Raw genomic sequence first — 27,951 nt, forward strand, 5'->3', positions numbered from 1 at the left:
TACTATATTACAGGGAAAAATGAGAAATACATGTTCCCCTCAAGCCAATAGAATTTATCATTATCTCAGCCCAAAAAACCCATGGGACTTGACGATATCCAGGGTAAGCTACAACGAATACATTACCTTTATAAAATTGAATTTTTCAACATCTGTATGTTTATAGAGTGAGAAAGTCTAGAAAGTCTACTATACATCATATGGTGCCTACTGTATATATAATGACATATAATACAAATTATTAACATCTTCTGCACATTTATGCTCCAGTAAATTTAATTTAGGAGTAACAAAACAATAATAATAATAACATTATTATTATTATTGTTGTTGTTGTTGTTGTTGTTGTTGTTGTCATTATTATTATTATCATATTAAAACTTATTATTATTGTGCTGTGGCAGCTGGTCAGCAGAGGAGTCCAAGTGAGTTACTGCACTGTGTACCAAAATGTTGTAGAATCTGGAGAAAAATAGAAGAAAAAAAAAGTTTAATGAGTCCTATTATTATCTCTGTGAATATATCTATCTATCTTTATATGAAGATCACTGTCAACAAATCACATGAAAAGATCAAAACCAACCACGTCAATGCTCATAGATTTCCTGAAAGAGCCTAGCACTATAACTTTTAGCACACATTTCTGAAACAGGCGTGGAGCATTTGTTGGAGACTATTTTTACCCACCAATCACATCCCACATTTGTTGCTGTAATGAGTATTTACAGCAGAGGGACGGAGTCTGTGGGACTGACTCATAATAAACTGCAGTGCACCGTGTCCACCGTAATGACTGAATGTCAACATGCTTCAAGACTTTCTTTATGTATTGCCTGCTTCCCTCCTCAACACTGTTTGTGTGCACTACATCATATTTTTAACACCGTAAACATTTACACTCTCTAACAGCCCACAGTGCATTTTATACAGACCGCCCCCCAAAGAAAAACAACAGTATAGTTCAAAAATTAAGCCAGAAAAAAACAACCTATTGAGTGACAGACACTATCTAGCAGCTGTAGTAATTATGACCCGGAGAAGTGACGCAGTTCAGATGACGTCAATATAACGTGACAAATTTCCATAATCAGAGGTGGCGCATTGGGTGGATGGCTGGCAAAAAATGGACTTAGACCACTGTTTGCTTCTCATTTCCAACCACAAGTCAGACAGTTTTTTAAAAACTGTAACTACAATTGTCGTGGTGTTCACTGTTGCCATGACGAGGGAGGTTGTGTAACTTTAAGGAAGTAGTAACTTTAACCCACACCACATTTCAAGTTTTCATTTTAATCTAAATTATGATCTTTCCCTAACCCTAACCATGTGGTTTTTGTGCCTAAACCTAACCAGTCACACCCATAGACATACAGTCTATGGTCACACCATAAAACATAATTATTTTTTAACAGTGATTTGTAACAGTTTTGGAAAGCACTGATAGAGGCGGCATATTAGAAAACGCTCCTATGGGTCGTTCTGGAGTGCATGGTACAATCGACCTATGTGGTCGTTTAATTATGTGTTGATTTTATACAACCTCTTTTAAAGACAGTTGTTTAACAGTCATTTAGAATCCAAAGTGGCCATTTGTAGAGTTAAATTATGAAATGATTTCTGAGTGGGAACATTTACATCTCCTCATTACATTTCAGATGAATTATTCAAACCATCAACAGCTCTGTGCCAGCAAACAGTTTTACTCTGTTACATGCTCTTACAGCTGCTGTTAAAATAATGTCATACTGTTATTTTAAGTAATTTTAACAGAATTTTTAGACTGAAGAAGAAGAGTTGGCTCTCTTGTTCTTTTTTATAACTGTCATCTTGTGAGTAACACAAACAAAAAACATGGATAAACTGCAAGAACAGGCCAATCAGTGTTACAGTGTATCCTGAGGATTCATATTTTCACTCACAGATGAAGCCAAGATGCTATTCAACATCCTGGCGGCATGGCATACAGTATGGTTTCAGCTACAGAGAGGGAAGACGATCATAAGTTAAATTTCATTCCAGCCAACCTGATAAAAAAAAAGAAAAAACATTTAACTGCCAAACTGATTTTATCAGTCAGTTGTGGATCTGCCAAACAGCTGCTGCAACCATCCTTCTCTGCTCTTTATGATGATATTGGGACACTGTCAACACTAATCTAAGCAAACTCATTGATGAGCTAGCCCTAATGGTAAAAACAGACAAACTTTTTAGAGATAATTTCAAGACAACTGTTTATTGATCTGCCTTTAAGAAATGGATTTTCTTGTTATACTCCTGCATTGTTGCATTTACACTTTCAAAATCACTGATTGGTGTCTTAATAGATTTCAAAATTAAATATGATATATGTTATGATATATGATAGATGTTTGATGTTTAATGACAACTTTAACTTAATTTACAGTACAACTTGGATGCTGGTTTAAAAGTACTGAGGCTATTTTGGCCAGACTGAGACTGTTCAGTAATGACGCTATACACTACATATAATTTATTAGCTCATCCAGATGTAGAAGACAATTTGTGCCTGTTATTTAGAGAAAATGTTTTGTTTTTCTCAAAAATAGTTGCCTCATGTAGCTAACTTGCTTGGTTCATTGTGGTGGCTGAGAAGCCAAGGTTCGGCTTAATATGCAGCAAATTCATCAGTCGAAGAAGTGCCACTAACTCAAAGTAGCCTACACAGCTGATGTATGTAAACAGACACGAGCCAACACAGATAAATTTATGTACTAAAAACACATTATATTATATAGTATGTTATTGTAGTAAAGTATTGAATATCAAGAGGGGATATTTACTGTGGATTTGCAAAGGTAAAATGGAAAAAAAAGCACCACTGAAACTTGCGTGTTTGGGCTCATGCGATATGTGTTTTTAAGGCATTCCTGTGGAGATGCACAAAATATGGGAGGAGGGAATGGAAATTCATACACAAAACCACTGTACTTGATCACTGATCTTGATCAGACTGACCACTGCTGGAGAGGAAACTGCATCTGAAATTTAACGTCTGGGAAAAGCAGTTGTAAAATCTGCGCCGATGTTAGAGGACACACACACACAAAGGGAGAGAGACATAGCAGGGAGAAACAGTGAGAAAGAGGGAGAGAGAGAGATAGACGCAGTTTGCTTAAGTTACTTTAGCGAAGCTTTCTGCTCAGCAACACAACACAAGAGCAAAGACCAAGAATGTAACAGTCTGTTATTTTTCATACTGCTTTACCTTTCTGTTTCCCTCATATCCCTCCAGACTATTTTTCTTGACGTTTAATGGCTCCCAGGTCCAGGCCAGTACGATATGATTGAGGCAGCCAGTTATAATTGTGAAGTAGACCGATCTGTTTACAAAATCAATCTTGTCAAAGGAGTTAAAAAGTTTCTGATTGATTTTTCATAACTCATGCAGTCACTGACCTTCTGTTGAGCTGACAGCATTAGGATATTTAACTAATATTTCCTCCTATTTTGTGTCTTCTCTTCAACCAGTATTCAGAGTTCAACAACAGAAAATACTTGTTTATGCTCCATTCCTTTTCAGACATGAGCAAATCAGATGAACTGTGTCTGGCCTTATTCATATCTGTAGTCTTAGTAAAGACACTAAATTAAAAAAAATTAGTGATGCAAAAGTTTGCTCTACTGATGGTAATTTGTTGCAGGCTTAGTAAATATCCCCCTAAGTGTTCAATAAACCTTTCAAACTTCACCCACAACAGACACTGGGATTCAGTAACTGGTAGCATCTGCCATTTTGGTTGTGCATTTTAAGGGATACAAATGGCAGTGTGTGCGGGTGGGAAGCCAGTGTGGGATCATGCCACTAGCACTAGCAACTACTACTGGCTGATCAGGGCGCCTGCACAGAGAAAGGTGCGATCTGGGGACATAGTCTGCTCCCCAGGTGTGGAGGCAGCAGTGACAAGGCTGCAGGTGGCAGTTGCTGTGTATAATAAGGGAGGCATGTGTGTGATTAATTCGATTAATGCATCAGAGTCTTTGCATATACCTGTCAAGAGGTGTCTGCTGTTGTGCCAGCCACTGGATATCATGTCATATTTGGCTATGGAGCGTTTTTAGGTAAAGTTGACTTGTCTACACTGCTTCAAGCACTGAAGTCAATAGTATTGACACAACCATTTAAATCTGATAGCACAGAGACTGTGGCCATAAACTTTTACCTTTTAAGCTGTTCATTTACAGAGTACATACTTCCCTGTAGCAGTATAATTTCTTTATATACAATACCCTAGTTTAATTTGCCTAATGACAAACAATTTAAATGCAACAATTTATTTTCCTAAATCCGCCCTATAATCTTTATTAATAACACACATTATCATAAATAGTATTTAATGCTGAAATAAAGCTGGCTGATTATGTTTTTTTTTATCAATCCGCCAACATAAAAATAGCCAAATCAATTCCAATGACAAAAATTGACAAAATGATCTACCATTAATGACATTTTTTTTTTTTTTGGTTACATGCAGCTTTGCATGTTAAGAATTGCTTTCTTGTCATTCTATGCTGCCATGATTTCTGACATAAAAGTGGCTGATAAACCTAAAACTGACAATAAAGGACATAATCATTAGTTACAAAAGTTGATTCAATGAATGACATAAATTCTAAAAGTAAAAGTTCACAAAATGATTCTAAATCATAAAATTAATTTTACATTTACATTTTATTAATTATTTTAAGTATGATATGGCATATTAACACTGTAGTATACCAGTTTGCTAACATTATTCCGTGAATACTTTTTTCTGATTGTAAGATTAAATAAGAAGTTTATGAGCTCTCATAGGTTGTAGATTTAAGATTATTTTTGATATTTCAGTGACTACATGATTGATTGATGAATGAATGAATTGGAAAGAAAATTACTCTTTCTGGACAAATAAAATATTTTCATATTTTATCTAATCCTATTACTAACAATTAATCAAAGTAAGGTTGTTTGACGTATTATATATTTTCAGCAATGGACAGTAAGTTATAAATAAATACACAGCATGTGATCGGGTAATTAGTGTCTTTTTTCATTCTGTTTCATGCGAAATAATTTGCAACAGGTAATGGTGTTTCTAAAGACATAAAGGACAGCTTGTTTAAATAACTAATCTGAGTTAACTAAATTGAAGTGATACTATATCCTTAACAATAAAGTGTCACTTTGCTTCCCTAATTTTGATTACAAAGACAGGTCACAGGAAGTTGCTTTCTTGACTGGCAGGTGAACTACAATAAACATAAATGCGTGCTCGTCCAGTCATTTTCTATCTTTTATGTTAGGATTAGTCTAGAATCCACTGGGATTGGTGGGCTTTGATAGTGTGAAGACATGTTGTAATTTGCTGCCGTGGGTGGTCAGACTGTGAAATGTATGGGCAGTCGCCCTGGAAAATACAGTGACTGAGTAAGGCATATCTTTTCTAAATGAGGGGTTAAATGGCACCCTGCCGTCTAAAGATTGGAATTACTGCCACTTGGAGCTCTAAATTGAGTTTAAATAGTCTTAACTTGATATGTGAGATGAATGAGACTCTGTAGCTGTACCGATTACCATTTCACATTGTATTAGAATGTTTTGCCCCACCCCTACTTAGAATATCTCCAGTGAATTTGAATATGAATATGAGCTTGTTTTTATTTATAAATGTAATTACTGTCTGTCTGCAATATTTGCACGGCTGTCAAGTAGAGTGGTCTGTGTGTTCAGAATAAAAGCAAAAGCTGCCATAATTATGTTTACGTCCGGCGATGAAAATCCCAGGGTTGTAATGATCAGTAATTATAAATACTTTTCAGCATGTCTACTGCCTCAGCTGGGACTATTGTGTCGTGTGAAGTGCAGAGTTTGTGCAGCTTAATTATGACATTGTACATGACTAAATGTACCAGTCTGCTTTGGCTCTGCAAAACACTTCCAGTGCATAATCACGCTCAAGTCTGACTTTAAAGAGCTCATTACAGTTAGTTTTATAAAGAGCGGCTTATTAAACACAGTTACCTAATAAGCATCTTTGGTGGTGCAAATTGGTAAAAATGGTAATGAGTCTGATTAGGCCACGTTTCAATTAGGACAGCTTTCACTTCCCTCCCCCTCTCCCTCAACCCTCCCTCCTTTCCCTTCCCTAAACCAAAAAGAGGAAGGAAAGTCCAGCTCTTTATGCTTGGGAATCCTCCTGGAGGGCATTTTGCTCTCTCTCTCTCTCTCTTTCGCTCTCTCTTACACACACACACACACACATACACTGACACACACACACACATACACACACACGGAAAAGGGAAAAGAAAACCGCTCTGCCACCTCTGTGCTTCCTTTCAGCAGCACAGTAATGAATAGAGAATTGTGCAAGCGGCGGTCCAATTTACACACTGGGAAATTGGATGGACAGAGTAGAGGCCCACTCTTGTTTGCTTAAAAACGGCCTAGGCTACCAGATTAATAGTTCCCAAAAAGGTCAGCATCTCTGTTTCGTCGATGATGATCACTGAACCAGAAATTAAACACCATAGCGCAGCATAACACCGTGGCATCACATGTCAAATGCATTTCGTCTCCACCTGGTCGTTTTTTTTTTTCAATGACTGTGTGATTGCTTATGAAATATACAATATATAATATAAATTGTCAGAACACGGTTATTATTTATCACAATAATGATTCTATAGGTTTTTATGCTGTTAGGACAAATATTTGATTTCTCAAAAATGTATTTCACATTTAGCAGAGGTTGATCATTTAGATCTACGTTGATGAACTCAACTCAAACAATTGGACAGATGTTGCACAAAAACATGTATTTCTGATATTATCATAATCTTGAATTTACCATAAAGTGTTATTTAAATCTATGAGTTGACAAACACCATAGGCTAACAACTATTTGATGATAGCTGATCAGTGAAATTTGAGCTGGAGCCCCCAGGCTATCCGAAAACATTCCACAAATAGAGCGCTCTGTAATTATACCAATCCAATGAAAGACAAAGGAACCTGTGGACGTTGTATTTGAATTGGAATAAAGGACGTTCTTTTACTGTTATACCAAAATACATGAACTTCATTCTAATGCCCGACTGTGTGTGCACATGGGTGCATTTGTGTCTATTTATGTCTCAGTGTCTATATGCGGATTTATATTGATGGAGATGTACATTATCTCCTTGGAGGCATTTACCATCCATTCCACAACCTTTGTCAACACTAAACTATTTAAAATCTGATTCTCCTTCAGTAAAGTAACAGTAAACATAATATTTAAGAAAAAAATGTTTGATGTACTGAATCATTTTACACTCACAAACAACATAAATTATGATAAGCATTTAATTTTGGTATTGCTATGTAATACTAGATTCACCTTTGTTAATCTACCATAACTCAAAAATCCTTTGGTCCATATGAAAGAAGTTTTCCATAATTCTGTGTGTAGATTCAATATTTTTTATAATAAAATAGATTTTCATGCCTGTAGAAGAAAACATATCTTGCCCCACAAATATAAATCTCTGGTATTTTTTCTCTATAAAAAGTGTTTTTAGCAGTGTGCTGTATTTAGATAATCATCTTGGATGGTTCATTTTATAAAATACCTGATGCTTAGAGATCTCAAGCACACTTTGTGAGTAGCACTTCTTTGATTGTCCAAAGTGGCACATTGTTCAGAGAGGATTAACAGTAATAGAAGAATCTCTCTCCATAAGCCGTGTGCAATTTTGTTATTGACAAAATTTGCCTTGAGTGTTAATGAACTCTACTGAATGATTTTACAAAAACCATTATCCTGATACTTGCACTGCAATGTCAGTGTCAACTGATGATTCTGCTACCAGAATTGCAGACATTTTTCAGACAACACACTGCTTGTTATTCAAATTCTGTATTGTATGTTTTGAAGTGAACATTTTTCTCAGCAATAATGCAGAAAAATATTACATTCAACAGTTTGTGAAAAGGTATTATGATGTGTTGATCACAAGAGTAAATAGATCAGGTGTGTGTGTCAGGCTGCATTGGAAAAGTAATTTTTCACTTAAATGGTCTTACTCTTGCCATGCACCTACCTACAAATCTAACAAAACAACTAACTACAACTGTAGGTAACTAATACTTGAGGTAATGAAGATGCACATGGGTCTAAATGCGTAGTTGGTGAGACTCAGGGTCTGTCCTAATACCCACACTTGCAGTCTCGAGCACTCAAGCATGCATTCATGTGTTGTGAAGTAGTAGGCAACTGTTTCCCACATTTGAAATGTGCCAACACACAGTACATTTAACCCACACTTGATGCACACTTAAATATTCCTAGTACTAATACTGCTTCAAAGTGGTATTCAGAACCAAGTGTATCCCACAGCTCACCATGGTCTATTGTGCAGCACCAGTCCAGTTGTTGGTGGTAATGTCCTGATAAGCTGGTTTTGTGACCAACAATAATCATCAGACATGAAGAAGTTGAAGTTAATGACATGTTGGATTCAGCGTGAATATTATTATTAATGTCCGAATACTAAACATTTATGTCAGAATTTCCACACATGATGACTACTTAATGTTAAAACTCTGTTCTTGTAGATGAGATTGATAAAAGTAATATTGCGAATCTCACACATGAATATTTAATATCATGTCCTTTTATCAAGGATTTTAGCAAAAAACATCAAAATAATATTTTATTATGTCTCTTTTATGTTTAGTAGACCCACATGCTTCTAGATAACCTGATTTAATTGCTTTGTTAATTGTTGGACTGAGCCATGTACAGTATTGTATTTGCACAAGCCACGGGATTACTCAAGGTTGCGGTCTTAACGGCCACTTGGACACTGTGGCAGTTACTGGGAATTTGTCATACAAGTAGGCACTTGACTATGCACAAATACTTCAAGTGTGTGTATTGGGGCAGACCGTTACTTTTGGTATTTTCAAGGGTGTCAGTCACTACATTTTTATTAGTTCATACACATGTGCTTTATACTAAGGACATTTTGTTTTTTATGTAATTTCTATTATAATTGTCTTTGCTTTTCTCATAAATTAATTTGTTTTCATACTCTTATTATCTGTAAGTTGATGAACCTTTCTTTTCCACCACAGTATGGTTATTATATTTGTCTGCCTGGGCTTTTTGCCTTTTTTTCTTAATCATTAGCTTGGACGGTTGACAACCATGTAAGCCATATCATGGATCCCTTTGACTAAAACCTTGTAAATTAACACAATTAGTGCAGTATCATCCTGCTAATTAGCTCCTGGTGTGGCGGGTGGGCAAATGGCTGGGAGGGAGTCAGAAGGGAATCTACATGCCTTACTCTTTCCAGACAATCACTGTGTTTGTAATCTGCCTCTAGAAGCAGCTGTCTGTTGCCTAAATCATGTGATTGAGACTTAACCTACTGAAGTACTGCAAAGCCTGCTCAGCAAAGGCAGGATCATTGTAACCGGCAGGGAAAGTTTGCTTGTATGCATTTCCTCTCATATCTTCTTGTAGCTTTTGGTCAGATTAGTGTTGACGTAAGATGTATGAGCCTTTGCACACTATCTCTGATTGTTTTGAGCTATAATCTCTCTAATAGTCTACATTCTTTGGGGGTATAGTACATCCTCTTATAATCCCAAGCAGAGTAAAAGATGACAGCATATGTAAAAACTTTTATTTGCATATTTACTTTAGGATTTAACTTGGTTATTTATGTCATTCAAATGTCTTAAGGCTGTACAGAGAGGCTGAGAGATGCTGCGGAGAAATAGTGAAGCATGTTTTTTCCCTCCCTCACTCTGGACTAGGAAGCAGTAGGCAGACTTGATGTGGATGTAATTCATGCTGGGCTGAGGGGGTTTGTGTGATGAAAGCAACAGAGCGCTGCCAAGGAAGATTGCTTTGCTGCTCTCCTCCAAGCAGATTTGAAACTGTCTCAGAATGCCTCAGATGAGAGTTGGATTATAGACTGACCCGCAATGTCTGTGTCATTCTGCTCTTTGTTGGGTGGATTATATGACGCTAACCAGGTGTTGGGTCCTGCATCCTCATATGCGTGTTCTGTTAGAGTTGTGTTGTCTGTTTGCCATATGGGACACATTTGGACATTATACTGCCAGTATTTAAAGCATTTTTTTCTGCTATTTCCCATCTTTTCTCCATCCAAACAATTAAGAAAATAATAAACAAGCCATGCATTTTTATTTCCTAATATTAAAGTAATTTAATATTTGATTACTATATAATATTTCAAATAGATTCATATTTATTTTTGAGTGATTATTAACCATGATTTAATGCTTACTTTGACATATTTCTCCCTTATGCGGACTATCTAGGTCTAAAGATGCAGTGGACCCCAGAGCACACACAATGGGCAGAACAACACTTTGACATCTCATCCACTACCCGCTCACCAGCACACAAAGTAGAGGCCTACCGGGGGCACTTACAGCGAACGTACCAGTATGCGTGGGCAAATGATGACATCTCTGCACTGACTGCCTCCAATCTGCTTAAGAAATATGCAGAGAAGTACTCTGGGATCCTAGAGGGCCCAAATGAAAGAGCCCTTCTGTGTTCCTACTCTGATAGCACCACTGGACTCGTGAATGGACGAAAGTCAGAGAATGAGTCCTGGCAGGAGGGGATTTACCCAATGAACTGTGCTCCAGATGTTATATCTGTGAGCAAAGCTGGAATGACAGCTGCCCTACCCCCTACAGATGTGTCGGCTAGCATAGGCAGCTCCCCAGGGGTGACCAGCAGCTTGTCTGAGCCAAGCTACTCTAGCAGTAACTGTGGGAGCCACACAGCCACTACTCTCCACTCGGGCCTCCCCTCTCAGGAATATACTGCCAGCTACAACGGCTCCTACCTGCATTCTAGCTACAGTGGCCAGACTACCCCAGCCCTCCCCTCCCCACACCCCTCTCCTTTGCACAGTGCCGGGCTCTTACAACCACCACCCCCTCCTCCTCCCCCTACCTTGGTGCCGAGCTACAATGCCGGGTCTCCAAACCTTCCCAACTACAATTATCCTCCAACAGGGTATCCTTCTCAGACTGCTGTCGGCCCTGGTTATAGCCCTGGGGGAGCACCCCCTCCTTCTGCTTATCTGCCGTCCGGTATTGCTGCTCCTACACCAATCCCTCCCTCCACACTGCCTGGCTACACCTACCAGTCCCATAATCATACACCAATTGCACCAACACCTTTAAATGGCAGCACATCCAACTCATTAAAACGAAAAGCTTTCTACATGAGTGGACATGGAGATATGGACTCAAGCTATGGTAATTTCAATTACAACCAACAGCGCTCTTCACAGAGTCCCATGTACAGAATAGCAGACAGCGGTGTCTCGGACTCAAACAGGGGCAATGGCTTTGACAGAAATGCTGAGGCTCCGTCTTTAGCGTTTAAGCCAACCAAACAGCCAATGTCTTCTGATCAGCAAAGAAAATTTAACATACACTCTGGCAGAGCACTTACGCCTCCATCCTTTGGATCAACCAAAAGCTCTGTGGGCGATCTCAGAGCTGGCGAGCCCTACAGCAAGTTTGGATCCCCCATCATGAACGAGCAAACTGAAGAGCACAGACAGCACCTCTCTCACTCCCTAACAGGGCCTGATATTGGTACGGCTACCTCGTCCATCCATGCTGCAGAGGAACAACTTAAGAACAGTGATTCCAACCTGGTGGAGATGGTGACAGCAGAAATCCTTCAGCAGGGCCCTCCAGTAGACTGGAGTGATATTGCGGGTCTTGATATGGCCAAAGCAGCCATCAAAGAGGAGATACTATGGCCCATTTTAAGGCCAGATATGTTCAGTGGACTTCCCACATTACCTCGCAACCTCCTTTTATTTGGACCTCAGGGAACTGGTAGAACGCTGTTGGCTCGCTGCATGGCTAGCCAACTGGGGGCTGCCTTCTTGCGACTCAGCGCCTCAGCTCTGGTGACCAAGTGGCTGGGGGAAGGGGACAAGATCATCCAGGCTTCTTTCCTGGTGGCCCGGTGTCGCCAACCAGCAGTGGTGTTCATCAGCGAGGTGGACCTGCTGCTGTCAGCCCAGCTCAGTGAGGAGAGCCCAGTGAATCGCCTCAAGGCTGAACTCCTCATGCAGCTTGACAGTATTTTGACCTCTGCTGAGGACCATGTCCTCGTGGTCTGCTCCACCAATAAGCCTGAAGAGATCCCAGAGTCCCTACGGAGGTACTTTACCAAGCGACTACTCATCCCCTTGCCTGATGGGACAGCACGACACCAGATAATCAGCCAACTGCTCTCACAGCACAACTACTGTCTTAGTGACAAAGAGATGTCACTACTGGTTCAGAGGACAGAGGGCTTTTCAGGGCTGGACGTGGCCCAGCTTTGTCAAGAGGCTGTGGTAGGTCCTCTCCATGACATTCCTGGTACTGACCTATCAAGCATCCACCCTAGTCAGATGAGACCGATCTCCTACCAAGACTTTGACAATGTGTTTTGCAAATTTCAGCCCAGCATATCACAAAAAGAACTTGACATGTATACTGAATGGAATAAAATGTTTGGTTGTAGTCAGTGAAAGAGACCCATCAAACACAATTTCTTTAACCCCAGTAACTGAGTAAGTAAGTGTTTGGGCTTCAGTAAACATACACTGGGCTAGAAAAATAACACAGTGGTGACACAAACACCCTATTTACAGCAAAGGGATTGTTGTTGAAGGCTTTACACAGAAGACGACAGTCTGGACATCACACATTGGTAAAAATTAATTAAATGCTTTACATGGCCAAAGCCATGTGCCCACTAAAACTCAAACAACTTGTAAAAGACAACCCCTCCTTTTTGTATATACACACACACATATATATATATACAGTATATATATATATATACTAGTCTGCTGATATTGAGATTTAGTTGCTATCAAGTGCCTGAGGTGGTGCTGTTTAAGTTTTGTTTTTTGCCTCACAATCTTCATTGGTGACATGTGCTAATATAAAAAAGCTTTAAAATGGGACAAAAAACATGCTTTCTCTTCTCCATTAGAACAGTGTTCTACAGCTGTGTCTATTTCGAGCTCTCTGTGAACAGTTGTGATTATTTTAAGCTAAATTAAATATATTGGCATATTTTCAGTTGGGACTCATTTTCAAGTTTTATGTATATGTATGTGTTTAAATCATTTAGTTACAATAACATTCACATTTTCTCTCTCTTTTTTTTCCAGAACAATGCTAGTGATTTGTTTTCTAGCAAACATAAGGTGAATTTGGTTGCTGTACTAGCCTCTCCACTATTGAAGAAATTACAAAAAGAGTATTATTTTACAATGTGACTTCAATTTAAACAACAAATTACTATGTAATTGCTGTTAAAATATTGTTGCAGTAGTAATTCACATGTTTCATAAATGTAAACTTCTACCATTATTTCATTTGATGTTCTCTATTTGAAAACTCAGGAAAGTGATAATGATATGTATAGTACCTCATAAGCTTGTGTCGAAGCACTACACATTACAAGAGCATTTGACTTGCATTTGAAATTGCGTCATCAAACCATGTAAGGCTATAATACCTCAAGAATCTCAAAATGAAAGGAAGGTTCCTACAATGAATGTATGAGAGTAATTCTGGTTTATTTGCAAGACAAAAAAGTAATTTGTTTGGGGTTCTTTATGTTTGGATTTGTTTAAAATGGAAACTTGTATTATGATTAGAGATTTGCCTTTGAAAAAATGGAACCATTATATATCTTGTATTGTAGCCTTGAGCTAATTTCTGTTTGCAACATAGTTTATTTTCTGTGGGCTATCACACAGAAAACTTTCATTTCCATCATATACAATGATCCTGTTCTTTAGTTCCCTGTTTGTAGACACAACTGTTCAGCTTGTGGTGATGCAGAGCTGAGAGAAATTCGAAAGGTGCAGACAAACATCTTGGGGTTGAGGAAGACAACTGCCCCAAGCTATTTCATTCCATCCTGCTGCTGTTTTATCATTAATGAAACCTAAGGATTATGTATAGCCTAAGTTCCTTTCTACCTCAGTTTGTTAGTTATCTCTGAAAGACATTCATGAAGACAGCAAAATGTCAGCACCTATCCTGCTCGTTTGATGAGGAAACCTTTTGAGAGAACACCAAACAGTATTTTGTTGTGTGCAAAATCTATTAGCTTTACATTTTGATAACTCCCAAGAACCCTGTTTCTCACCACATAATGCTCTTAAAGGGGAATACCACTGAATATTAGGTTTGTGATACACTATGCATTTGCCTTAGGACAATTTTGTCTGTATTAGCTAACATTCGCCAGTGGATCTTGTTTGTATTGCTTGTTTGGCCCCCGAATCCAGGATGTCAAACAGATTTATAGTTCCATGATAGAAAATCTAAATGTGACAGTATTCACAATGATATTATGTACACAACCAATTTAATTATTCTAATATAAAACTTACAGAAGAATTATTTTGACAGTCTTAGGCCATAACTGTATCATTCATGAATTGAGTGGCATTCCTTTTTAAGAACATGTCTTGAAGGCCAGTCTCACTAGATCTGTAAACAAAACAGTAACAGTTCTCATTGTCACTTTTAAACTTTAACAGTGTTATTTAATACTATCTTTTGCTATTATTAAGTACATATTCCACGCAACGTTTCTGGAAATGAAAGAGCAGGTCTGACAGCTGAATTGGCACGTAAAATTGTTGAATGTATTATGTCCTCTGAGCAGTAAGGAAAGCAAAGCACTCGCACATTCAAAAATGCCACTCAAGTAGTTAGCACTGTAGGTGTATAATACTGCAGAGGCACTACAGGACCTTGTGTTTGTTTTCAGAGGAGGTCCCTTCATGTTTGTTGCCTATTGCACATGTTTTACCTGTTCATATTTGTAATAGACGGTGGGCATACTGATTACTGCTACCTGGTTTGGCGTCATTAACTCTTTATCGGGATGTATACAGAGCATCCAAACAGAGAAACTGCACAACAGCAAAGGAAGCTAGCAAGCTTGCCAACAATTATCTCTTCTTGTAGTTTCACTGTGTCTGTGTTACGTATCTACAGATGTATCCCCTAGTCATAAGATGGGTTGACAGCATTTTCACTGAATGCACACAACAGTACAGTATTTGGTTAATCTGTAAACCCACTGTGGTAAATTCAAAACATGCACTATAAGAAAGTTATGTTGACCTGCATTTAAATGAATAGACAAGAGTGTAGAGTATAAATTTCCATTCATGTGTACATTAGTATTGTTATTCTTAAATTAGCTGTATTACATGTGTGGGTCCTTTGATTTTAACTTCAGAATACTTTTCACAATTGACTGAGTCACCTCTTTTCTATACGTGGATTGCCCTGACATTGAACAGTGCCAATTTAACAACAAAAAGCAGTTTGATAAAAGCAAAACAAAATATTGCTTTTTAAAAAAATATTACATGTCCATTTTAACAGCAGGACTAACTGTATATTTACAAAAATGGCCGATGGGAACTGGTCCCAGGATGCCATTGGCCACTGGCCTAGGAAAACTCATGCAACCTCCCATCTACCTAATTTTTTGTTTTTTTTCATGTATTTATGTTTTTTTCTCTCAACAGACTCAATAATTTTGAACAACTTTTTTTTGTCTCTCTTAACTTTAATTTCTAAGACTTAACTGTATACATAAACCAAGTCCATAGGGTCCACAACCAATCTGGAATCTTGCTGAATACAGAAAATTACACAGAAAATTAAACCAATTTCCCCTTTATTTGGAGAGATTTGTGAAATAAGCAGAAAGCTAAAACATTGTAGAGCTCCCCTTAAATATTGTCATTTAATATTGCACTTTGAGGTGTTTAATGACTGAAGCCAAAGTTAAATAGCTTTCTTTTGACGATGATGAAGATGCTTTTGAAGGAGTTGTGAATTTCAGTGCCCTTAATGCCACAATATAAGTTGTGGATATTGGAAATTGGCAATTTTATAGCACTCTCATTGGGCATTGTTTAGTTATTGTATCACAGAATGTCAGCAATGTCAGGCATTTGAAGAGATATGTGAATTTTGTAAAACATTTGTAGTTTTTCAGTTTTACACCAGTTTATGAGCGGTCACTCACCTCTGATTGGAGTACCAATACAAACATGGCTAATTTGTATACAGTATCTTCAAAAAAATGTCACATAACATGCAGTGGATTGTCACACTGGTTAAAAATTGTTTCCGTGTCCAAATTTTAAGAAGCAATTTTGCTCATTGCAAGGTTTGTGACAAGAGGATAATAAGAGGCCCTAAGTGCCATTAACAAGCACAGATTCCACGTTAAGAGGTTGACTGTTCATGAACTTGTGGAGAGATGTATGTTTAAAAGTATGTTCAAGTAGTACTTGTAATCACTCAATGGTTTGAGATTAGGTTTGAAAACAACATGTTAAAAATTTCCTTTGTTTTATTTGTATCCCAAACAGTGTAATACAACACAGTGTAACACAAGGCACATGGATAAGGAATTACATGGTTTTAATTGTCGTTACAGCTACACAGTAAAAATGTTACAGCTATCTCATCTGAGGTCAGTTAGATCAACCACATATTTATTCAAATAGGGTGTATAGTTCACATGTTATCATTAAAATCATTCATTATTAAGGGTGATGTGATGAAAGGGCCTATGGTCACCAACAATACTTGAGCAGAATCTTTGATAAGCACATTGAGTTTCACAGTGATGCCAACTCAGTCACCTGAATCGCTTTTTCAAAATCTGTCAGTATCCCTGTAGTTACTTTTAGTTTATTTTGTTGAGAACTGCTTGATATTTTGATTCCATCCTTATCTCATTTAATAGTCTGGTATTCTTTATAACCATTTCTACCTCATTGCTACATATTGTACATGTAGTACTTATGTCCTGTCATTTTGAATGTCATGCATTTGTGGGGAAAAAAAAGTTAAAAACAACACAAAAAAAAAAAAAAAAAAAAAAAAAAGAAAAGCTTGCCCTTGAATCTGAGCAGTCTACCTCAAAAAGACTGTCTTTACACTGTCAAGTACAAGTCACAGAAAAAATAAGGCACCTTGAGGGCAAAGTTGACTCGCACATACTGACTATTGCGTACAGTTTATTTACAATATCATGTTCCACTGAATTGTTGTGGACCGTGTAGGTCTTCTACAAGGTCTACAATGCAAATTAATTTCCTAAAAAGTAACAAATTGCTTTAATCCTTTGTGAATTGTAGTGCGCATGTTAATGTGTATGTACAGTATGTGCACTTGCAATTCTACTTGCAAGTATGAGGGGATAACATTAAGATATGAAACATTTGAATTTTTACTTTTCATATACATGTACAGAGAATTAACTTGCACATAGCTGTACGTATTGTACATTTGCTAATGATATACAGCATACATACAAAAATGCACCACATACATGTTTATATGTGTGTATGTATCGCCATACTTACAGTACAGTGAATTTCAATGTATTTTAATTTCAAGGTACATAAAGGCTATTGAAATACTGAATAAAGATGTTTTCTTTTTTTTTCTTCCTGAAAACTGGATGCATTTTTGTACCCTTGATTAAATTTGCAACGTTGTGGTTGATTTAAGCCTGTGCTATTTCCGTTCCAAGCAATATCTTGTTGAAGACAGTGTTCAGTCTATTCCAACTTTAATCATAATTTCTCTATTTCACTGGTGTTTAATGAAAATATATTGAAAGTAATTCAGTTTGCAACAGTTTACAGAGGCTGATTTTGAGGCTTACTTTTTATTGTACTCCTCTCCTCTATATACTACTCCCACTTCTACACCTCTCTTGATCCATAGTAATATATATAAATCCATGCTGGCTGCTTTTTTTCTATTAGAAAATGAAACAGCTATGCTTAAAATTCCTCTTTCATGGTATCATTAAGTAGTAGGTGGTATATGCGTGGGAGGTTTCTGTACAATTAACATAAAGGAGAAAAGACACTGCATATTGTGTCAGTGTCGGTAATTCTCTTTTTTATCCTGTGAGTACGTCAATATGAGCTGTAGTGGGTGCAGTTCATCATCAGATGTAATATATCTCTTTCTAAACAGGGGGTGAATAACACTGGTTTTACAGAATTTTGTACATGTATTATGTCATTTATCCATTGGGGAAACATCCATACTTTGCACTAAAACATGTGAATAAAATGTTTTCATTCCATAGAGCCTTACTAAATAAAGACTTGAGTTGTACATGATGTAAATGGAGTAATGGAATAAATGTAACCAATTTAGAAAACTAAGGGCTGTAAAATAAATACATACTCTCCCTCATACACATTGATAAGCTTGTCAAGGTGGGAACACTAAACAGTAACATTTTAAACATTGCAGTCTCCCATGGAGAACTGTCCTTGGGGGAACTGTTCCCTAGAAAAATGTATTGTTCTTATTCCGAATAGCCTAGGTGTTATGCTGAAGCACATTGTGTGACGAATTATGTCTATTTGAATTGATTCAGTCAAGTTACTTGTACACATCTAGGTTATGAATAATAATTTTAAAAAACATAAACTTCCAAACAAGAAGTTGGAGACAATTTCAATATTTCCAATGAAAAAAACACATTTATACTCATTCTACTCTTCTGGATTGGAAGAGTCCATAACGATTATTTAGTCTTGTGTTAAAAAAAACACAGCATATGAAATAAGACCTGTGCCTGAATAAACATATTATATTCTACTAATTAAGTTCAACAAATACTAATTAATATGTTCTCTGTGTGCGTTATTTGCTAAATTTTCGCTAATCCTGCAGACTTCATGGCTAAATTCACACTGAACAAGGAGGTAAGTAGATAAATCATACATGTGTGATGTACCGTGTGACAAAAAGCATCATGTCTGTTAAAAGAGAAAACTATAGATAGATAGAAAGATAGATAGATAGATAGATAGATAGATAGACAACACATCCTTCCTCCATCCTGCTGTCTCTGAAATTCTAGCAGCAAACATGCCCTTTGTTTCTCCCACTGAATTTTTAAACAAGAGCCATTTGACCAGGAAGGGCTGATAAGACGAAAAAAATAGAGAAAAAAATAAAGTTGAGTCAAACAAATTACACTCAAGTTATTAGTGGCTATTTTGTAAATATCAAAGATCCACTTGTCCCAGTGTTCTGTGCTTCATTTGCATTCTGATGAAACTGGAGTGGATGTGTGTGAACTCGGAGGTTATCTGTGGAGCTGCAGCGCTGAGCAGCCGAATCAGACAGCTTCGCAACCACATGGCTCAAGAGGATGAGCCACAGACCTCTCTCAAATCACTTCCTTCATAACAATTAAAATATGCAAAGTGATAATTTTCCTTAAGTAGCCTTAAATGTGCAATCTATTTAAATGTGAGGGAAATTGCCTAAAGCTTGCGGTGTGTGTCTGTGTGGGGGAGGGGTGGGGTGGGATGGGATGGGGGATAAATTATGCAAATAACAGAAAGGACTCTTGAAAGCCTAATTTTTCTGTAATAAGCATACTGTTTCATTTAATTTTTTGCCTCTTATTAAAAGTGACAGTTCTTTTGCTCTGTCTGATGGCTATATCTGACACAAGCCCATGGAACTGACTGCTAGACTAAATGGTAAAGCATTTTTGTAGCTTTTAGATGATGGTTACATTCACAAAGTAATTATGCACTAGAGAGTCCAGAAATAAGGTTTAATTACACAGTAATCGCTTCTGATGGACACTAGGAAGTGTGAGCACTGCCAGACTGCAATCCATCAATGACAAACCTCTGGCCAGTTTTAATTCCTCCTCATTTGCATCATAACCTCGGCACCAAGTTGCACAAATGCTGTTAAATGTTAATAGGACCTGTCTCTCCACTCAAAATGGATGCTTAAGCCATTTCAATTCTCCTTTTCTCTCTATCTCTTTCTTTCACTCCCTCTCTCTCACCCTCTTTCCCTCACACACATACACACACACACACACACACACACACACACACAGTCTATCTCTCACAGTCCATATCTCCTCTCTCTCGCCTCAATTCTCACATTCTCATGAGTCTTCACATAAATAGCCCCTCTTCAGAAGGAAAGCTGAGCACAGGAGACAGTGCACGGTCACTGCTGTGCTAATTGGGAGCAACATGTAAAGTTTTATCTCTTGAGTGCTAACAAACCATACAGACAAGTATAATTCCTTGCCGTATGTGTGTGTGTATGTGTGTGTCTGTGAGTACTATTAAGAGGAACTGTCTCTCTCACACACACACACTCATACTGCTACAGAGCATAAAGGTTTGTTCACGCTACGTGGGAAGGCCCTCAAGTTATACCTAATCCCCATTGGGATTGGACAAAATTATGTTTTTATAAATTGAAAGTTGTTATTAGTGCCGCAGACACATTTCTGCTCCTTTACAGACATTTCTAAGGTTGATTAGAGCCAGGAAGTCTCATTATCGGTCTGTCTCCTTCATATATTATAAGTGTAGTCCTTATTATACATGGGACATCCTGGTGTACTGCAGTGTATTTCAAAATACACATGACAGCTCACAAATGGTGGACATTAGACCCAATGGACAACTTGTGTAAACAGAGTGGACCGTATTTATTCATTGTAATAACATGGAAAACAGCACATTTCGTACTTTACTAATCCCTCTGCAACATCAAACTCGCCATATATATTCTTAGATACTTAGGATATGACCTTGGTAATCCCCAGGCATTCAATGCAATTTTATCTTGATTTGAAAAAATAATGACATGTATGGAAACAAAGAAAAAAAAAATCATGAGTCAAACTGTGACCCGTGAATATAATTAGTATCTGAACATCTTCAGCATGATTTTCCATGTTTTTCTGCAAGAAAAAATGTAACCAATCTAAATATTTACTTTACAGCCATCCAGAATTTACCATTATCAGTAATTACTGAGAAGCATCCTGCCTGCCACCATTTGAACATCTTTCCAGAAACATACAGAAATGCTTATTAAAGATATTTTCCGATATTAAACAGCTTTCTTCTGTACGTACATACATACCTACTGCATGTGTATAAAGTAACTTGTCACTGTTTTACCCATTAAATATTTATTGAATGAATTTCAGTTGTAAGCTAAGGTAAAATGTCTTCTTATTCTTTTACAAAATGAGTTAGTTATTCTCGTAGTTTTTAATATGTTTTTGTTTGTTCCTTGTACTATGGTTACATTGTTGTAATTATGGTTTTAGCAACATGATATAAAAAAAAACAGATTTATAAAAAAAGGTTCTGTGTCCAGGTAAAATTGAGACAGAACTGGATGGGTCTGATGACTTTGCTCTGCAGTTTATTCATCACTACCCACCACAAATTAATACAGTTTAGCTAAAACATTCACAGTTTTTTCTTCCTCAGCCATCGCAAGGGAGGCAAGCGGTCTGACTTGGGGTGCAGAGGTCAACTTTTTCAGATCTATCAGCCTGAAATAGGCAAAGTGAGGAAAATCTGCTGGAATCACCTATAGTTTATAGCAGCGTATATTAGTGTTGCAGCAGAAGGAAAGATGTCTCTCTCTCTCTCTCTCTCTCTCGCTCTCTCTCTGTCAGCATACACTGAGCTCGATAACAAGCTGGCCCCCTGCACCAGTGTGATTGCGTCTAAATGTCCTCAGGTCTGTGCCATCAACTACCCACTTCCTATGTTTATAACAAATTCTGGGTTGTGCACCATAATATGGCTTTATAAATGCAGTACACTCTTGTGTGTGATCTCCACGATTCAGATTATTCCTTACCACATTTTCACAAAGTGGCCAAAGTGGTATGTAGTCACCCATTACTGTGTGGTCTTCTTAGAAATATAATGATGGGATCACGGGCTGTTCCTGTAACACCGGGTCAATGCTGCAGTATAAAGTCAGTAGGGGGGATTTTTTTTTTTCCTTTTTCACTTCTTTTATTCATTAAATAATAATATCACATTCAATTATCTTTCTTTTTTCCTGTTGAATAGTCAATCACTGTATTAATTACTGTCTATAAATTAAAGCACAACATCAAAAGTTGTCTAAATGTTTGATAGTAGACATGTCATTAATATCCTAATTACCATTATGAAATCTCTAATGAATTGTAATATTTGGAGCTTTTATGTACGGCAGGTCACCACAAATTTAGAGACATCAATTGGGGGACCAATAGGGTGAAACTAATTTATTACAGTTTTACCATTTCTTTACTTAAAAGTTGATACTGTTGAAATACCATCACTGACAGAAGGCAGCTTTGACTGGTCAGATTTGTGGATCTCTTTAGTCTATCTTAACCCCTGGCTGGGAACAAGTAGAGCTAATGGGGAGCAAAGACAGACGAGTACATGTCCCATAGGCACACATCTTCCAGTCAAGGCAATCATGGGAAACACAGAACGTCACTCTTTCAATTTCATCCTTTCCAGTGTGCAAGCCACCCTCTATAACGTCATTATCTCCACTAGATCTGCAGGGTCCTCTGACAGGGCCATGTTATCCCGACACCGGGGAAATGCAAATTGATTTCATATCAGCCATGGCATTTTTAAGGCCTCCACATGTTACATAGACTGTCATTTCAGGCAAAGATATGAAAATCAGAGGGAAATGTCAAACTGTGGAAGGACTATATTATACGCAGTGTGTTGTTTACTCTGATCACCAGCTCATGGAACAAGATACTTCTTAATGCCACGTTGACTATTTAAGAGGTCACTATTATGCTTTTGATCTGTCGGAGTGCTTTTCTCACATCAGACTAACACATTCGACTGGACTAACAAGAATATACAGTGTACATGATTAATGCAATGCAACTGATGCAAATGCAAAGAGGACTCATGTTGCGAAGTGATCAGTTTTAATGAGAGCTTTAAAGGGGATCTCACACTCTCTTATTAAAGCATCTATAACCAATATGTTTATGTCAACAAAAGATCACATGGCCACTTATGTGAAAGAGGTGCTCATAGTGATGAACCCACAAGGAATTATCACCGGACTCCAGCTTTTTAGCATCCTTCAGCTCATTAATTTGGTTTTCTGGCCAGAAACTTGCGTACTGTTTTGATTCACTCTCATAGCGTTGTTTTAGGGCACAGCAAATAGCTGTTTTCAGCTAAAAGTTCTCTAAAAAATTTTTAAAAATCTTTGCACACCTCTGTGCAACCCCGTCTCCTAGAAATTAGGGCTCATATACTACTAAATTGCAACAATAAATATGTTTTGCTAGAAACATAATGTTGACTCAATTATGTTTTGTCTCAACATAATGAGGAAATGTTAACGTATTTGGCAAGCTGCAAAAATGTTGATACTGAATATATGAGTGAAATGTTCAGAGACAACACAGTTCTTTTTTTTTCTTTGGATGTGACAATATGCTATAGTAGAAACTACAGCATCATTAAACTTCTTATGATTGTTGTAGGCACTGGCAGCATTTGGTTAAGGTTAGGGAACGATCATAGTCTTGATTTAATACAGAAAAAAAGTCTACAATGACTTGTTCATGTTCATGAACATTTAAACAAACCAACAATTTTTTTCTAACCTTAAAGCTGGAGTGCTGGACTTTATAAATGAACATCCGTTACATTCAAGCCCTTGCCAGACAAGTTCACACAATGCTAATTAAGTCACAGAGTTTTTAAATCTGGTGTCTGTGGTGACTTTCCTGCACTGGCACACCAGTACTGATGTGTTTAAAGTCAACCAGCAATGATTGGTTTGGGACTGTCAACCAGGGAGTTCTGTCCTCAGTGTGCCCCAACCACATTGTGTCACCAGGGCTGGAACCGGCTTATGTAAATAGCATAGACTGTAAAACATATGTACATAGTCGCCTTGACGTCACCCATTGGTTTGCGAGCTGCCGTTTTGAAACCTCGAGTTTAGCGATTTGACCATCGCTGTCTTGGAATTGATCATCGCCATGTTTGATTTTGGAGCCAGAAGTGACCATATTTGGACGAGAGGGTGGAGCTGACCATATCACTAGCTTGGTAAGAATGGTGTATTTACAATCTATGGTCAACAGTGATAACGCTAGTGCTAATGCTAATTTACACTAGCTCAAAACAGGCCCAAAACCATTGAAACAAAATGCACTCACTGAAAAACTGAAAATCCTACTCCTTAGAGGATCTTTTATCACAACCAAACACTGGACAAGACTTTTTTTAGGCAAACAAAATGTTACAAACAACTTTCATGAACTGAAAACACACTGTGAAATAGCAGCAGCTACGCCTATACTCTGTGAATATGTGTTACGCCATGGTTATGTTACGTAATCAACGTTGTTAGCACTTGAGACCATAAACTCATTAGAAAAGTGTTTACTGGGATCATAAATCAAGTGAGAAGGAGGGTCATTTTCTCATAGACTTCCATACAATTGGACTTCTTTTTGCAGCCAGTGGAGTCGAGACAAAAGTTCTGCACTGCAGGTTTAAACAAAGTGCTTTTGTTGCCTAAACCTAACCACACGCAGGACTCAGGATGGCATGCATCTTGTATGCCTGCCATCCACCCCAACCTCCTCACTCTGACTTCAGAGTGATAAATGTAGCGCTTCATTCATTCAAAAAAACATTGCGTCATTGGAAAAACAATTTCATTGCATATAAATGTAATTTCAAGTAGACAGGGTTGCTCAATATGTGACAGGTTTGTCAGAAGACACAACAACTTGAATAAAAATGAGAAAACTCCCACACACTGTCTGGCTTACTGCTGGAATATTTATTCGTTTACAACATTTCAGTCTGTTCGACCCTCATCAGGTACATAGGCCAATGCCCTTGTGTCATTTTCTTATCATTTCTCATCTTTGGTGTGATGTTTCCTTCAATTACTAATCTGGATGGCAATATTTATGTGTTTGCTCAACGTGTTTTGTTCACCAGTTGAACTAATTTCTGTGATCCTCATATTGGATAATGGAGGCAGCATCTATATACAATATATAAAATTGTTGTAATGCTCCCTAATATACTCGAAAATGTTGCACCGAAATGTTGCAAACTAATAAATATTCCAGCAGTATGGCACATTTATTATTCAAGCAAAAAAGTTCTGAGAGTTGTTGGTACAGCAGACAGACACAGTTAGCAACTAGCTGGAGAACATAGTGGAGCATTTAGTAGCTAAAGTGCTAGTTAATGGAGACCAAAAACAGAATTAAAAGGAGAGTGAATATTGAACATACATTCATCAGTTGACCAGAACAAAGCTTTAAATACTGTTGTTGCTCCAGATGTCTAAATATATCCACATATATATAAACAGAGATGCTAACAAGTTTGCCATGAAAGGTAATATGTCAGTGTTGTTTTTATTGCTTTGTTTCTGATAGCTCCACATGGCAAGAAAGTCTATTAATGTAGATTTAAGATAAATAATGGCAAACAAGTCTTGCCTAAACTAACAACTATAAATCGCTGTTGTCTGAAATAATTTAATAGTAGCTTTAAAACATAACCTATTTTGGTAACATAATTACTGTCAGTTGAAAATATATAGACTAAGGGGAAGACAAGGGGGGAAAAGAGTGGAAAGCAGATGGTTAAAGATGAAGGTCAAAAGAAATTTGAAGTTTGTCAAAATTTGATGACATAAGCAATCTGTAAGTTGTTATTGCACCCAAGCTTGAGGTGCACAGAAACATATTGAAATTACAAAAAACACTGCAGCTGCCAGCACACTGCCAGGAATGATTGCCCCAAGTGTTTTTTTCTTGCTTTGCCTCTCTCTCTCTGTGTCCCTTAACCCCCCTTTCACACGCATGGCTGCCTGCCAGATGTGAAGGGAGGCATATCTGGATTTAATGATATTACAAATGCCATTCTTTATGCTCAATAATAACTCAGTTTTGATTGATATGGACCTGCCAACACATTATCTTGATACAAATAGAGTTGTCTGTCATCCAGCATTGAGTCATCAATTTTAGCTGGTGATGAGGCTCGTTTGCCGTACCTAATCATCTGTCTCGTTGGGAAGTCTCTGAGGCTGATCAGATAGCACTTGTAAATACTCGTTGCAACAACCATCACAACACAGGCTTTCAGAGAAAATTGAGTGGAGCCCATTATTGCTTGTACTCTTAGCAATGTCTGAGATTTCTTTGTACATAAAGCACAGAATAAATCATACACACCCACATTTCTATTGATTAAAGCCATTCCCATGCCTGCGTCTCGTGAATTGTTTGCAGAATAAAGAGCAGCTTTATATTATATCCTGTCAAAATGTTGGGTCATTCTTTTGAAAGGCCAGAATGTTCCTTACAATAGCACAGTAAGTCTTCTGTTGAAAAACACCAAGAGTCAGAGAATGAATTCTTGTGTTTGCTGCAATGGGAACCTGCTAGGAAATGATTGTTCTTTATTTTGTTCACTTCATAGCTTGATATGTGAGCAAATACCACAATTTTCCCATGTTTTAAAGTATAGATTGATTGAAACAAGTATCACTATGCAGTTTGGAAAATATTTTTGTAATGAAATGTTGTAACTGCAAACTTTGTGATAGTTAGGTTAAAGTGAGTTTTCATTTGTCTATGACCACTACTTATTTTACACATGCAATCACACACTTTGTGTTATTACTTTATAATTACCTTAACAAGAGTACATATTATCATACAAGTGAATGCGCCTTCATCAGACTGATGACAAGTGCTGCCTGGCTCCTCTAAAACACTGCCTCGCATTTTATGGCATCCTATACAATTATCTTGATGAGAACTTGAAAGACCTCTGTTAATGTGGGAGTGTGAGAAGGCCTGTAGCCTATAGACCCTGCTTTCATTCATCTCACTAACATCAGGGAGCTCAAGCTTGGCGTCACTCAAAGCTTTTTTCCTTTGAAATTCCCCAGGCAGACCCCCAAATTAAGCTCACTTCTGTTTGACCAAAGATGAGCCCAGCCCTGAGGTAGGCAGCTTTCCCTCTTTTTTCTCACAAGAGTTTGCAATCTATCCCTCAGAACTCCACAGTCCTATAAATCTCTAGAAAATCTCTCTATTCATTGTCAGCCTGCTATATAGCAGCATATGGAAAATTCTTTCAGCCCCAATTTCAGTCATGATCTGATTGTTTGCTTGTGACTGTCATGAATGTAGTTGTAAAAAATAGACTTGTTTTTAAAGGAAGATTTTTTTAAAAACTGTAACTGTTGTCATATCTCAAAGCCAAATGATGCTAAAAAAGTAACTGGAACAATTTTTGACAAAACATTGCATGCCTTGAGGATGTAAATACATAAGCCTAGTTGCTTGTATATGGTATTGAAAACTGGCATTTCAATCCATAAATGTAAATAGTATGCTCCCTCATTTGTAATGATAATATATTGTTTGGATGAAGCCTGATTTTCAAGTAGGAAAAAAAAACATTTTTTTTATATAAGCTGGTGGGAAGAGTTTATTGATTGAAAATTCATACAGCTTGCAAATAAATATTCATTATAAAGTATGATTTCGAAATCAAAAACATACAGATCTGTTTTCTCGTGGTTACATCCATATTGCATTTTTGTGTTTTAAAAGAACCATCGTGTCAGGGGTATGTCCTCAGACAGCAGGTTATATGTGCGGGTTAAGTTAAACCTCCCCAACTTGGAGGACGTCTCATGACAAGAAATCACTCTTAATAGGATTCTTCTCCTCCAGAAAGATTCAGAAGGAAAGATTATCTGAATCTATTCTGAGCACATTCTAAGGCAAGGGACCATGCACTCCCCTTGCGAGTTCATTATCATTCTCAGGTTATCCCAGGCCCAGTGAATCTGGAACGCAAATGAATTAGTGAGAATTAAGAAGTCTCTGTGGTCTGAAACCTCTCCAAATCTCCTCCAAGATGAAAGGTACACAGCCATGGCTTATGCACCGTCGCTCTCCTCGCCTGAGCCCCCACGGT

General features: G+C 37.6%; 1 protein-coding gene across 2 annotated transcripts in view; it reads left to right on the forward strand.

The window, feature by feature from the left end:
• fign (fidgetin) overlaps nucleotides 1-17,414 on the forward strand; it is a 31,435-nt gene extending 14,021 nt beyond the window's left edge. For both annotated transcript variants that reach the window (XM_044366585.1, XM_044366586.1), the window contains one exon: nucleotides 10,340-17,414. In XM_044366585.1, the coding sequence (XP_044222520.1) occupies nucleotides 10,340-12,576 (2,237 nt within the window). In that variant the 3' untranslated portion in view covers nucleotides 12,577-17,414. The remainder of the gene's footprint in view (nucleotides 1-10,339) is intronic.
• The last annotated feature ends 10,537 nt before the right edge of the window (nucleotides 17,415-27,951 follow it).

The sequence above is a fragment of the Thunnus albacares genome, chromosome 11 (assembly GCF_914725855.1).
Source record: "Thunnus albacares chromosome 11, fThuAlb1.1, whole genome shotgun sequence".
Lineage (NCBI taxonomy): Eukaryota > Metazoa > Chordata > Actinopteri > Scombriformes > Scombridae > Thunnus > Thunnus albacares.